Source organism: Struthio camelus, chromosome 5, assembly GCF_040807025.1.
Source record: "Struthio camelus isolate bStrCam1 chromosome 5, bStrCam1.hap1, whole genome shotgun sequence".
NCBI lineage: Eukaryota > Metazoa > Chordata > Aves > Struthioniformes > Struthionidae > Struthio > Struthio camelus.
The window spans coordinates 7,528,954-7,543,126 of record NC_090946.1 but is presented as its reverse complement, the minus strand read 5'-3'; the positions used below and the strand labels follow the sequence as shown (position 1 = coordinate 7,543,126).

The window sequence follows — 14,173 nt, the reverse complement described above, 5'->3', positions numbered from 1 at the left end:
CTAAGGGCACTGGGGGCACTGGGAGGGCACTGGAAGGTGGCACAGCAGGCACTGGGGGCACTGGGAGGAGGCACAGCGGGCACTGGGAGGGCACAGGAAGGGGGGCAATGGGGACTGGGGGCACTGGAGGCACTGGGAGGGGGCACAGCGGGCACTGGGTGGGCACGGGGAGGGAAAACAACGGGCACAGTGGGGGCACTGGGAGAGCTGGGGGGGGCAGCGGCGGCAGTGCCGGGGGGGGGATGCACAGCCCTATACGAGACCCCGGTGAATCCCCGGCGGCGCGGGCGAAAGAGCAGCGGGCGTCTGCTCGACCAGCGTCTTTATTGGCACCCCCCGCCCGCTCCCCGCCGGACCCCCGAGCGCGGTGGGGAAGGCGCCCAGCGGGTGCCGGCGGCTCAGCCCGACGCCTGGCGGCGGTTGCCGGCGCCCGGGGGGGCCGCCAGCGGGGTGCCGGCAGCACCCAGCTCCTCGGCCCGCCGCCGGCACTCGCGGGCCACGGCCACGGGGCTGCCGAAGGCCAGCAGCACCACGGCGATGAGCCCCACGTTCACCTGGGGGGGGGGGGGGCACGGCGGGCCGCGTCAGGGCGCCGCGTGCCCCCCGCCCACCCTCTGGGCAGCCCCCAAGCTGCCCCCCACCCCCAGCAAGGGCCCGCAGCGGGGCACGGCCCCTGTGCAAGGGTGCAGGAGCACCCTCCTGCCGTGGGGCAGGACCTCCCGGCATGGGGCAGCACCCCCATCCCACCATGGGGCAGCACCCCCTTCCCATCATGGGGCAGCACCTCTTCCACCATGGGGCAGCACTCCCCAACACCATGGACAACATCCCCTTCCCACCATGGGCCAGCACCCCCAACCCACCATGGGCCAGCACCTCCATCCCACCATGGGGCAGCACCCCTATCCCTCCACAAGGCAGCATCCCTTCCACCATGGGACAGCACCCCCATCCCACCATGGGGCAGCATCCCTTCCACCATGGGCAGCATCTCTCCCACCATGGGGCAGCACCCCCAACCCACCATGGGGCAGCACCTCTTCCACCATGGGGCAGCACTCCCCAACACCATGGACAACATCCCCTTCCCACCATGGGCCAGCACCCCCAACCCACCATGGGCCAGCACCTCCATCCCACCATGGGGCAGCACCCCTATCCCTCCACAAGGCAGCATCCCTTCCACCATGGGGCAGCACCCCCAACCCACCATGGGCCAGCACCTCTTCCACCATGGGCAGCACTCCCCAACACCATGGACAACATCCCCATCCCACCATGGGCCAGCATCCCTTCCACCATGGGTCAGCACCCTCCAACACCATGGGCCAGCACCCCCCAACACCATGGACAACATCCCCTTCCCACCATGGGCCAGCACCCCCAACCCACCATGGGCCAGCACCTCCATCCCACCATGGGGCAGCATCCCTTCCACCATGGGCCAGCATCTCTCCCACCATGGGGCAGCACCTCCAACCCACCATGGGCCAGCACCTCCATCCCACCATGGGGCAGCATCCCTTCCACCATGGGCCAGCATCTCTCCCACCATGGGGCAGCACCCCCAACCCACCATGGGCCAGCACCTCCATCCCACCATGGGGCAGCATCCCTTCCACCACGGGCAGCATCTCTCCCACCATGGGGCAGCACCCCCAACCCACCATGGGCCAGCACCTCCATCCCACCATGGGGCAGCACCTCTTCCACCATGGGCAGCACTCCCCAACACCATGGACAACATCCCCTTCCCACCATGGGCCAGCACTTCCATCCCACCATGGGCCAGCATCCCTTCCACCATGGGTCAGCACCCTCCAACACCATGGGCCAGCACCCCCCAACACCATGGACAACATCCCCTTCCCACCATGGGCCAGCACCCCCAACCCACCATAGGCCAGCACCTCCATCCCACCATGGGGCAGCATCCCTTCCACCATGGGCCAGCATCTCTCCCACCATGGGGCAGCACCCCCAACCCACCATGGGCCAGCACCTCCATCCCACCATGGGGCAGCATCCCTTCCACCACGGGCAGCATCTCTCCCACCATGGGGCAGCACCCCCAACCCACCATGGGCCAGCACCTCCATCCCACCATGGGGCAGCACCTCTTCCACCATGGGCAGCACTCCCCAACACCATGGACAACATCCCCTTCCCACCATGGGCCAGCACCCCCAACCCACCATGGGCCAGCACCTCCATCCCACCATGAGCCAGTACCCCTTCCATCACGGGGCAGCACCCCTTCCATCACGGGGCAGCACCCTCCAACACCATGGGGCCAGACACCCTCCTACACCATGGGGCAGCCCCTCCAGCACCATGGGCCAGCACCTCCATCCCACCATGGGGCAGCACCTCCATCCCACCATGGGGCCAGCACCCCTTCCACCATGGGTCAGCACCCTCCAATACCATGGGTCCGGGCACCCTCCTACACCATGGGGCAGCACCTCCATCCCACCATGGGGCAGCACCCCCAACCCACCATGGGCCAGCACCTCCATCCCACCATGGGGCAGCACCCCTTCCATCACGGGGCAGCACCCTCCAACACCATGGGGCCAGACACCCTCCTACACCATGGGCCAGCACTTCCATCCCACCATGGGGCCAGCACCCCTTCCACCATGGGTCAGCACCCTCCAATACCATGGGTCCGGGCACCCTCCTACACCATGGGGCAGCACCTCCATCCCACCATGGGCCAGCACCCCCAACCCACCATGGGCCAGCACCCTCATCCCAGCACGGACAGCACCCCCCACCCTGTGCCGCCGTGGGGCCGGGCACTCACGTAGAAGGGGTTCCCCTGGAGCGGCCCCTGCACCAGGGCGAAGCAGGGGTACTGCAGCAGGGCCACCAGCGCCGACAGGGCCATGGCCAGCCCGTAGAGCTTCCCGAAGTGCTGCGGGGGGAACCTGCGGCACCGCGTCAGCCCCGCCGCCGCCGCCGCCCCCCACCACCCCCCACCCCGCCGCCCTGTGGACTCACGCGATGGCCAGGAAGGCGGCGTTGCCCCCGTAGAGGAAGGAGCGGCTGAGCACCTGGAGGGCGAAGGTGGCGAACTGCACGGGCAGCACGGGCACGGCGGCACAGATGGAGAACAGCAGGCACTGCATCACCGTCACCGCCAACGACAGCACGGACGCCCGCAGGTCAGCCAGCGGGTCCGGGGCTCCTGCGGGGTGCAAGCGGGGTTGGGGAGGGGATCAGGGCGCCGTGGCGGGTCGGGGCGCCCCGGACCCCATCCGGCGCCGGCGCTCACCGTCGGCCTTGCCCCGCTTGTGGCGGTCGAGGATGAGGCCGTTCCAGGGGGCGCAGAGCACGCCGCAGAGCTGGGTGAAGGCGAAGGCGTTGGTGTAGACGCTCACTGCGGGAGGCACGGGTCAGAGCGGCTGCTGCCCCACGGCGGGGTGGGGGGGCCGGAGGTGCAGGCCAGAGTGGGGCGGGGGGGCCGTGCGCGTCCACCCCCACCCCCCACCCCGGCCCGTACCCAGCCCGGTGTCCGAGTGGGCCAGGTGCTCCAGCAGCGGGTTGAGGGTGCCGATGAAGAGGTAGTGGCGCAGCTGCATGGTGGAGAGCCAGGTCACGTGCCAGGCGAAGAGCCCCGAGCACACGCAGGACCTGAAGGACGCCTCGCTGGAGCCACCTGCCCAGGGGGTGCGGGGTGGGAGGGGCTCAGTGCTGGCCACGCCCCCAACACCGCCTCGGCCACGCCCACCGTCAGGGACACGCCCACAATTTACATAGCTGCGCCCATGCCCCTCCCCACCGGGTAACACCCGTGCTTTATTTACATAACCACGCCCACCCCCGGTCGCTCCCGCGCCACATTTGCATAGCCACGCCCACCCCCGAGTCACTCCCGCGCTGCCTTTGCATAGCCACGCCCACCCACTATCAACACCCGTGCTGTGTTTGCCTAGCCACGCCCACCCTCTGTTAACACCCCGCATCGCGTTTACATAGCCACGCCCACCCTCCAAGGGACGCCCGTGCCTCATTTGCATGGCCACGCCCACCCTCTGAGCGACCCCCCGCGCTGCATTTACACAGCCTCGCCCACCCTCTATTAACACCCGCTCCGTATTTGCATAGCCACGCCCACCCTCTAGCAGCACCCACGCCGTATTGACCTAGCCCCGCCCCTTAGCCTTCACCGGCCCCGCCCCTGTTCGGGACACGCCCCCCTCCCCAGCTCTGTCCCAGCTCACCCACCCTCTCCTTGGCCCCCCCTGCGCCCCGCCCCCCGCCGTAGCCCCGCCCCCCGCGGCAGCCCCGCCCCCCCGCACCTCGGGGGCTGCAAGGCTCGGTGGGCTCGAGGCCCGGCTCCAGCGGGACGTCCTCGGCGCCGCCGTCGCCCGGCGGCCGCTTCTCCTCGTAGGTGCGGTACGAGCGGGACCGCCGGTGGCACCGGAGCCTGCCGGCACCGGGGGCCGTCAGCGCGCCGTCGCGCCGTCACCTGGCGGCGGGGCACGGCCGCCCCCGGGCGCCCCCGGCCCCTTACCCGTAGTCGTAGGCGGGGGGCAGCGGGTAGGGGACGCGCCGCCGCGGCATGAGGAAGAGGGTGCGCAGCAGGTGCCAGGCGCTGCAGCCCGCCATGAAGAGGAACATGGCCCGCAGGGACAGCCCGCGCTCGAACAGCACCTGGGGACACCGGGGCTGGCGCGGGGCAGGGCGGGCCACCGCCCCCGCCGCCACGGCCGCGCTGCACCGCCTTGCCCACCTCAGCCCGGCCCGCCCCCACCTCCAGCCGCGGCCCCAACCAGGTCCTCCAGCCGTGTCCCCAGCCATGTCCCCAGCTGTGTCCCCAGCCATGCCCCCGCCGCAGCCCTAACTAGGTCCTCCAGCCGTGTCCCCAGCCATGTCTCCAGCTGTGGCCCAGCTGTGGCCCCAACTAGGTCCTCCAGCCATGTCCCCAGCTGTGTCCCCAGCCGTGTCCCCAGCCATGTCCCCAGTTGTGTCCCAGCCATGTCCCCAACCGTGTCCCCAGCTGTGTCCTCAGCCATGTCCCCAGTTGTGTCCCCAGCTGTGTCCCCAGCCATGTCCCCAGCTGTGTCCCCAGCTGTGTCCTCAGCCATGTCTCCAGCCATGTCCCCAGTTGTGTCCCAGCCGCGGCCCCAACTAGGTCCTCCAGCCGTGTCCCCAGCTGTGTCCTAAGCCATGTCCCCAGTTGTGTCCCCAGCTGTGTCCCCAGCCGTGTCCCCAGCCGTGTCCCCAGCCATGTCCCCAACCGTGTCCCCAGCTGTGTCCCCAGCTGTGTCCCCAGCTGTGTCCTCAGCCATGTCCCCAGTTGTGTCCCCAGCTGTGTCCCCAGCCGTGTCCCCAGCCGTGTCCCCAGCTGTGTCCTCAGCCATGTCCCCAACCGTGTCCCCAGCTGTGTCCCCAGCCATGTCCCCAGTTGTGTCCCAGCCGTGGCCCCAACTAGGTCCTCCAGCCATGTCCCAAGCTGTGTCCCCAGCCATGTCCCCAGCCATGTCCCCAGTTGTGTCCCAGCCGCAGCCCCAACTAGGTCCTCCAGCCGTGTCCCCAGCCATGTCCCCAGTTGTGTCCCAGCCGTGTCCCAATCCATGTCCCAGTTGTATCCCCAGCCATATCCCCAGCCGTGTCCCCAGACATGTCCCCAGCTGTGTCCCCAGCTGTGTCACCAGACACGCCCCAGTCCGTGTCCCCAGCCGTGTCCCCCAGCCATGTCCCAATCCATGTCCCCCGCCATGCCCCAGTCTGTGTCCCCAGCCGCGTCCCCCGCCGCGTCCCCCACCGCGTCCCCCGCTGACCTCAGTCCTTGCCCACCTTGATGATGAGGAACACGGCGGACGAGGAGTCGAAGGCCCCGTTGTAGAGCGTGATGACGATGGAGCGGTACTTCCCAAAGAGGTTGCCCACCTGGCGTGGCGAGACCCCCCCCCAACATGAGTGGCCCCAGTGCGGGGGGCCAGCAGGGCACCCCGGCTTTGGGGGGCGGGGGGGGCAGAGCTGCCCGTGCCCCTCACCTGCATGTTGGTGAGGATGAGGAGGATGCCGCCCACCGACAGCAGCGACATGGCTGGGAAGAGCAGCACGGCGGAGCCTGGGGACGTAGGGGTCAGCGGGGGAAGCCCTGGAGCCGAGGGGTGCCGGGGGGCACCCCAGCAGGGCGGGGGCGGGGAGGTCACCCACGGGGGTCTCACCTGGTGTGGAGAAGGCGACGAGCAGGGTGCCGCTGGTGTAGAGGGAGCTGCAAGACGCGGGCGGTGGTGATGCGCGGGACGTGGTGACACGCGGGTGCCACCGCGCCTGGCCTGCCCCACTGGCACCTCTCTCACCCCTGTACCCTGATATCTCATGGTACCCCCCCAATAGCACCCTACGGGCATGGGGCATCTGTGGGACCCTAGGGACATTGGGGACCCTCAGATTAGGGGGTCCCTGGGGACATCAGGAAGGCCAGAGAGCATGGTGGGTCCGTGGGGGCAGGGGAGGTGCTGCACATGGGTTGGCCCTGGCACCCCCCTGTCCCCCAGACATGCCAGAGCCATTGGGGACACCGGGACACGGGTGCCAGGACAGGCTGCAGCAGGGGACATGGACAAGCCCCCTGGCGCAGCGCTGGGGCCCTGGGCCGACATGAGCGCACCCCCGGGGTGGGCAGCGCCCTCCTGGTCCCACCCAGCCTGGACGTCCCGATAAGGTCCCCAGCCCCGATAACGGCACCTGGCCCCCACCAGCACCCTGATAAAGGACCCGGCCAGGCTCCCGCGGGCGGCCCCGGTCCCCTGCCCGCTCACATGGCGATCAAGCGGGCCACGGTGGTGCCGAAGCGGTCGAAGATGTAGCCCATGGGGAAGGTCATGAAGTTGTTCATGAAGGAGCCGATGGTGAAGATGAGGGAGAACTGCTCATCCTGCCCGCTGCAGTCTGCAAGGCGGCCGTCAGCAGGACACGGGGACACCGGGGCCACGGGGCATCACAGGGCACCGAGGCAGCAGGGACATGGGGGAGCACGGGCCACTGGGACAGCAGGGACAGAGGTGCAGGACAGCAGCGACATGAGGGATCACGGGCCACTGGGACAGCAGGGTCATGAGAGATCATGGGCCACCGGGACAGAGGTGCAGGACAGCAGGGACATGGGGGATCACAGGCCACCGGGACAGCAAGGACATGGGGGATCATAGGCCACCAGGACAGCGAGGACAGGGAGGTGCAGGACAGCAGGGACATGGGGGATCACGGGCTACTAGGACAGCGGGGACAGAGGTGCAGGACAGCAGCAACATGAGGGATCACAGGCCACCGGGACAGTGGGGACAGAGGTGCAGGACAGCAGCGACATGAGGGATCACGGGCTACTGGGATAGCAGGGACAGAGGTGCAGGACAGCAGGGACATGGGGGATCACAGGCCACTGGGACAGCGGGGACAGAGATGCAGGACAGCAGGGACATGGGGATCACAGGCCACCGGGACAGTGGGGACATGGGGGATCACGGACCACCAGGACAGCAGGGACAGAGGTGCAAGTCAGCAGGGACATGGGGATCACAGGCCACCGGGACATTGGGGACAGGGAGGTGCAGGACAGCAGGGACATGGGGGATCATGGGCCACCAGGACAGCAGGGACATGGGGGATCACAGGCCACCAGGACAGCGGGGACAGGGAGGTGCAGGACAGCAGGGACATGGGGGATCATGGGCCACCAGGACAGCAGGGACATGGGGGATCACAGGCCACCAGGACAGCGGGGACAGGGAGGTGCAGGACAGCAGGGACATGGGGGATCATGGGCCACCAGGACAGCAGGGACATGGGGGATCACAGGCCACCAGGACAGAGGTGCAGGACAGCAGGGTCATGGGGGATCACAGGCCACCAGGACAGTGAGGACAGGGAGGTGCAGGACAGCAGGGACATGAGGGATCACGGGCTACTGGGATAGCAGGGACAGAGGTGCAGGACAGCAGGGACATGGGGGATCACAGGCCACCAGGACAGTGAGGACAGGGAGGTGCAGGACAGCAGGGACATGAGGGATCACGGGCTACTGGGATAGCAGGGACAGAGGTGCAGGACAGCAGGGACATGGGGGATCACAGGCCACCAGGACAGCGGGGACAGGGAGGTGCAGGACAGCAGGGACATGGGGGATCACGGGCCAGCGGGACAGAGGTGCAGGACAGCAGGGACATGGGGGATCACAGGCCACCAGGACAGCAGGGACATGGGGGATCACAGGCCACCAGGACAGTGGGGACAGGGAGGTGCAGGACAGCAGGGACATGGGGGATCACAGGCCACCGGGACAGCGGGGACAGGGAGGTGCAGGACAGCAGGGACATGGGGGATCACGGGCCACCGGGACAGAGGTGCAGGACAGCAGGGACATGGGGGATCACAGGCCACCAGGACAGTGGGGACAGGGAGGTGCAGGACAGCGGGGACATGAGGGATCATGGGCCACCAGGACAGCAGGGACATGGGGGATCACAGGCCACCAGGACAGTGGGGACAGGGAGGTGCAGGACAGCAGGGACATGGGGGATCACGGGCCACTGAGACAGCAGGGACACAGGTGCAGGACAGCCGGACCAAGGGACAGCACCGCCGTGGCTTCCCGGGCCACAGGCACAGCACCTGGCCACCAGCAGCATGACCAGGGGGGCACCACGGGGCGACCGCGGGACGGAGCCGGCGGCCCTGGGGTCAGGGGGACAGGGAGGTGACGGGACAGGGGACGGGGAGGGGGGGGGTCCTACCGAGGAGGGCGGCGGTGCCGTTGGGGCCGGGGCTGGCGGTGGGCTGGCACAGCTCCTGGAAGTAGCCCAGCTCCTTGAGCACGAAGACGAGGGAGGCCCAGCCGAAGATGACGCCGCAGAAGGCGCCGCACTCCAGCAGCCCCGACAGCAGGGTGGCCAGGCGCTTGGGCAGCCCCGCGCCCGCCGCCGCCGCCACCGCCATGCCGGCGGGCCCCGCGCCTGCCGGGCAGGCAAAAAACGGCACGCCGGTCAGCCGGGCCGCTAATCTCCCCCGCGCACACACCGCTCGCCCCCGCCGGGCCGACCCTTATCGTCCCCGCGTCACGCCGCCTCCCCGGCGCCCGGCCGGGCATCGGCCCCGCTGCCCGCCGGCGTGTCCCCCCCCTCCGCTTCCCGCGCTCGCATGCTCTCCCGCCGCCTTTTCATGGCTGCTAATGAAGCCTCATTACCAGCCCGGCCGGGAAGACAAACATGCCTGGGTCGGCTGAGCGGCTAAAGATTAACCCGGGCAGCGGGGCCAGACGGTGCCGTACGTCCGTCCGAGGCCGGAGGTGACGCCCGGGGGCCCGGGCACCTCGGCCCAGGTGGGTGGCACCCGGTGGCACCCGGTCCGGGGCGGCGGGAGCTGCTGCCGGGCTCCTGGGGCGCAGCCAGCGTCACCCGCCTGGGACTGCCGGAGACACCCCTCGGTGGTGTCACCCGCCCGGGACTGCTGCAGACACCCCACAGTGCTGTCACCCACCCAGGACTGCCGGAGACACCCCTCGGTGGTGTCACCCATCCGGGACTGCCGCAGACACCCCACAGCGGTGTCACCTGCCCAGGACTGTTGCAGACACCCCTCGGTGGTGTCACCCATCCGGGACTGCTGCAGAAACCCCACAGTGCTGTCACCCACCCAGGACTGCCGGAGACACCCCTCGGTGGTGTCACCCATCCGGGACTGCTGCAGACACCCCACAGTGCTGTCACCCACCCAGGACTGCTGCAGACGCCCCTCGGTGGTGTCACCCACCCGGGACTGTTGCAGACACCCCACAGCGGTGTCACCCACCCGGGACTGCTGCTGACGCCCCTCGGTGGTGTCACCCACCCGGGACTGCTGCAGACAGCCCACAGCGGTGTCACCCACCCGGGACTGCTGCTGACGCCCCTCGGTGGTGTCACCCACCCGGGACTGCTGCAGACAGCCCACAGCGGTGTCACCCGCCCGGGACTGCTGCAGACACCCCTCGGTGGTGTCACCCACCCGGGACTGCTGCAGACACCCCACAGTGCTGTCACCCACCCAGGACTGCTGCAGACGCCCCTCGGTGGTGTCACCCACCCGGGACTGCTGCTGATGCCCCCTCAGTGGTGTCACCCACCCAGGACTGTTGCAGACAGCCCACAGCGGTGTCACCTGCCCAGGACTGTTGGAGACACCCCTCAGTGGTGTCACCCACCCGGGACTGTTGCAGACACCCCACATGGTGTCACCCACCCAGGGCTGTTGCAGACACCCCTCGGTGGTGTCACCTGCTCAGGACTGTTGTAGACACCCCACAGTGCTGTCACCCACCCAGGACTGTTGCAGATACCCCTCGGTGGTGTCATCCACGTGGGACTGCTGCAGACACCCCATGGTAGCATCACCCACCCAGGACCACTGCAGACACCTGGAGACACCCGTGGGCTAGGGCTGAGCCACGGCCGAGGCCGAGCAGCCTGAGGTCTCGCCAGCTCGGCACACAGCACGGAGAGCAGCACAGCCCTCCCTCGCAGGCTCCCCACGCTGAGACCCCCAGACCAGGCGACCTGGGGGCAGGGGACAGGGCAGGGACAGATAGGACAGCCCTGGAGCCAGACGATCAGCCCCCTGCACCCCCACCCCAGAAGGGACCCAGGCGTCCGGGAGGGGGCCGGACTCACTCCGGCTCCCGCAGGCTTGTTGATTGTAATGATTAATTTGAAGGAGAGCGTGGCTGTTTCCCCGGGGGGGGGAGGCCTGTCACCCTTGAGGACGGTTGGCTGCTCTCGGCCGGCTCCCGGGGGAGCTGGGGGGGGGATTCTCCGGTGTCTGCTACGGGGTTGGGCTCGGGCCCCCTCCTCGCCCCGGCGAGCCGCCTCGCACAAGGCGCGGGGGGACCTCGGCGCCCTCCCTGCCCCGCCGCCGAGCAGGCGGGCACGGGCGCCCTCGGGCAGGGACGCAAGGGCGGCAGGAGCCGGTGCCGAAGCGCTGATGCGGCACGCGGGGCGGGCGAGCGAGGCCCTGCCGGGGCACGCTGCGCTGACGACGGTTGCGGTGGGGCACTCAGAAGGAGGAGGAGGGGGAAGAGGAAGAGGAGGAAGTTGCGACAGGAACCCGGGGAGGGCACGGCAGCAGCCGGGGCTGCACAGCCCGATTCCCAGGCGAGGGGTCACCCGGCCCGGAGGTGGGCACCGGACCCCAGCGTGCCTGCGGCTGCCTGCGCTGGGGGGAGGATGTCGCCGCGGCCCGGCCTGCCGCAGCCCCCACGTCGCAGCCCCACGGCCCCCAGGACGCAGCCCCATGGCTCAGCGCGCTATGAACCCCCCCCCACCTCCGACACAGCCCAATTGCCCAGTGTGCCATCGTCCCCAAGTCTCAGCCCCCTGGCCACCTATATCCCAGCCCCTGGGTCACCCTATAGCCCAGCCCACTGGGTCACCCTATAGCCCAGCCCCTGGGTCGCCCTATAGCCCAGCTCCCTGGACATCCACTATCCCAGCTCCCTGGTCACATTATATCCCAGCCCCCTGGACATCTGATATCCCAGCCGCCAGATCACCCTATATCCCAGCCCCCTGGCTACCTATAGCCCAGCCCCCTGAGTCACCCTATATCCCAGCCTCCTGGCTACCTATAGCCCAGCTCCCTGGCTACCTATAGCCCAGCCTCCTGGCTACCTATAGCCCAGCTCCCTGAGTCACCCTATATTCCAGCCCCCTGGCTACCTATAGCCCAGCTCCCTGAGTCACCCTATATTCCAGCCCCCTGGCTACCTATAGCCCAGCTCCCTGAGTCACCCTATAGCCCAGCCCCTGAGTCACCCTATACGCCAGCCCCCGTCTCGCCCTGCATAGCAGCTCTCCTTCCTGCCCCAGTCGCGGCCCCCCACACCGCAGCCCCCCGGCGCCCATCGCAGCTCCCCCCTCCCCGGCCGGCTGAGCCCGCCGCCGCGAGTGACCCCCCCCCGCCTCCCCCACCCGCGTGGGCCAGGCCGGAGCTCCGCGCCCGCCTCCCCGGGCCCGGCCAACGCCTCGCCCGCCCAGGGCCCCGCACGTGGGCTCGGGGATGCGGCGGCGCGGTGCCGCCCGGCTCGGCTCGGCGGCACCGGGGCCGGCGGTGGGCCGGGCCGGGCCGGACCCCGCCCCGGTTCGGCTCAGCCCGCCGCGGCGCGCCGCTCGGCTCCGCTCGGCTCGGCTCGGTTCGGCCCGGCTCGGCTCCGCTCGGCTCGGCTCGGCTCGGCCCGGCTCGGCCCGGCTCGGCTCCGCTCGGCTCGGCCCGGCTCGGTTCGGCCCGGCTCGGATCCGCTCGGCTCCGCTCGGCTCGGCTCGGCTCGGCCCGGCCCGGCGCGGCCCGGCTCGGCGCGGGAAGCGCACTCACCGCCAGCCCGGCAGCACCCGCTCCGTCCTTGGTCGTGGGAGGCGGAGCGGCGGCGACCCGCCCCCGACGCGCCAGGGCCGCGGAAGCCCCGGGCCAGCCCCGGCAGCGGCAGCCCAGCAGCATCCCGCTGCCGCCCCCCCCCGCGCCCGGCCCCGGCCCCGGCCCTGCCGGTCCTCGCCCGGCGCCTAGGCCTTCCCCCGAGGGGGGCTGCCCCGCTCCGCCGCCCCGGCTTTGGCATCGCTGTCCCGACTGCCTCCCCCGTGCCGCCCCGCAGGTCCCCGTCCCGTCCGCCCACCCGCCTCTGCAGCTCCCCGGGCTCCTCCGCCTGCCCCCCAGCCGCCCGCTCCCCATTCATCCCTTCACCCGTCCACGCACCCAGCCCCGGCGCCGTCCCCACCCCGCCACCCAGCCGTTCATCTGCTCACCCATCCACCCGTCCGTCTGCCCGTCCACCCATCCATCCATCTGTCCCCCTCCAGTCACAAGCCCATCCGTTCTCTCGCCCGTTGCGTCTAGCCCTCCGTCCGTCCTCCCCCTCCATCCAACCACCTGCCCGTCTTCTCTTCGCCCTCCTGCCCCTCCGTCCTCCCGCTCTGCCCTTCCATGGCCCTCTCCAGCCACCCTCGCCCGCCACCCCCAGCCCTCCCCGCACCCGTTCACCTGCCCCTTCGCCCATCCGCTCTTCCCTCCGGCTGTCCGCCCGCCCGTCCCTCCGTGCACCCACCCGTCCGTCCGTCCGTCCGTCTCCTCGCTGTTCCAGCTGTCCTCCTCCACCCGCCCCGTCAACCCACCCAACGCCGCCCGGCTCTGCCCCTACGTCTCCGTCCATCTATCCCCATCAGGGCCCCCCTGCCTGGCCTCTCTCCGGATACCCCCCGTGGAGCGGGGGGCCCCTCTCCAGCCGGCACCCGGGCGGGCAGAGCACAGGGTGTTGGCCGCACCCTTGGGGAGGGCGGCCCGGCACCCCCCGAGGCTGGCAGGCGTATGGGGCCTATAGGGTAGGAGGGAAGCGCAGGAGGGTGGCACCGAGCGGGCGCAGCTCGACGCCGGGGGCCGAGGACCCGGGGCGCTGGGGACCCCCGGCCGCCCGGGAGGCCTCGACGGGGCAGCGAGCGGATGGCGGCCCCTGAGTCAGCCCGGTGCCGCCCGCGACGCCCACCGCTCCCCGCCGGCGTCTGTCTCTCCAGCTTGTGATATTTCGCTCACCGGGAGCCGCGCCGGAGGCAGCACCGCAAACAAACCGGCTGCCAGATTGTGCCGCCGCAGCCTGGCACGGACCCGCGCAGCCCTCCCCGGCCCATCGCCGCCGCCGCCCGGGGGCGCCGCAGTCCCGCACCCACGCGGGACGCCCCGCCGCCTCGGGTGGAGCCGGCAGCCAGCACCATGGACAGCGCCCCGCCGGCCACGTGGCCCAGCCGGCTTTCCGCGCGGTGCCGCGGTCCCGCGTGGGGCGCCCATCCCCGCGTGGGGCGCCGCCCTGCGCCCCGCGTGCACAGCCCCCATGCGGTCCACTCGTGCTTCCCCGCGGGCAGCTCCCCCCCGCCGTGCTTCCCCGTAGCCGTGTGGGTAGCTGCCACGCACGGTGCCCCTGTGCGAGTCCCCAGATCCCGGGTGGGCACCTCTGCCCCGTGGGCGTCTCCCTCCGTAGTGCAGGCTTGCAGCCCCGCAAGCGGGTCGCCATGTCTCCGGTGGGCAGCTCCTGGTGTTTCCCACGTGCCTAAGGGGCCGCTGCCAGAGGGTCCCGTGTCCTCCGTGGGCACCCCCTCGGTGATTCCCACGTCCGTACGGGTACCGCCCCCTGAGTCGCGCGTGG

General features: G+C 70.4%; 1 protein-coding gene across 3 annotated transcripts; it reads right to left on the bottom strand.

Annotated features, from left to right (window-relative positions):
• Positions 1–304: 304 nt before the first annotated feature.
• On the bottom strand, positions 305–12,402 carry SLC43A3 (solute carrier family 43 member 3). 3 transcript variants are annotated; one of them, XM_068944489.1, is made up of 13 exons: positions 12,361–12,402; positions 8,754–8,972; positions 6,783–6,912; positions 6,186–6,232; positions 6,009–6,085; positions 5,809–5,901; positions 4,523–4,662; positions 4,308–4,435; positions 3,509–3,664; positions 3,281–3,385; positions 3,007–3,193; positions 2,810–2,933; positions 305–554 (listed from the first exon to the last, which is right to left on the bottom strand). In XM_068944489.1, the coding sequence occupies exons 2-13, from the start codon at positions 8,953–8,955 to the stop codon at positions 399–401; spliced, it is 1,545 nt and encodes a 514-aa protein (XP_068800590.1). In that variant the 5' UTR covers positions 8,956–8,972; positions 12,361–12,402; the 3' UTR covers positions 305–398. The 3 variants fall into 3 exon arrangements, with proteins under 3 accessions (XP_068800590.1, XP_068800591.1, XP_068800592.1); XM_068944490.1 differs by lacking the exon at positions 12,361–12,402 and adding an exon at positions 9,229–9,465; XM_068944491.1 differs by lacking the exon at positions 12,361–12,402 and having other exon boundaries at positions 307–554; positions 2,810–2,920; positions 8,754–9,043.
• Between the last annotated feature and the right edge of the window lie 1,771 nt (positions 12,403–14,173).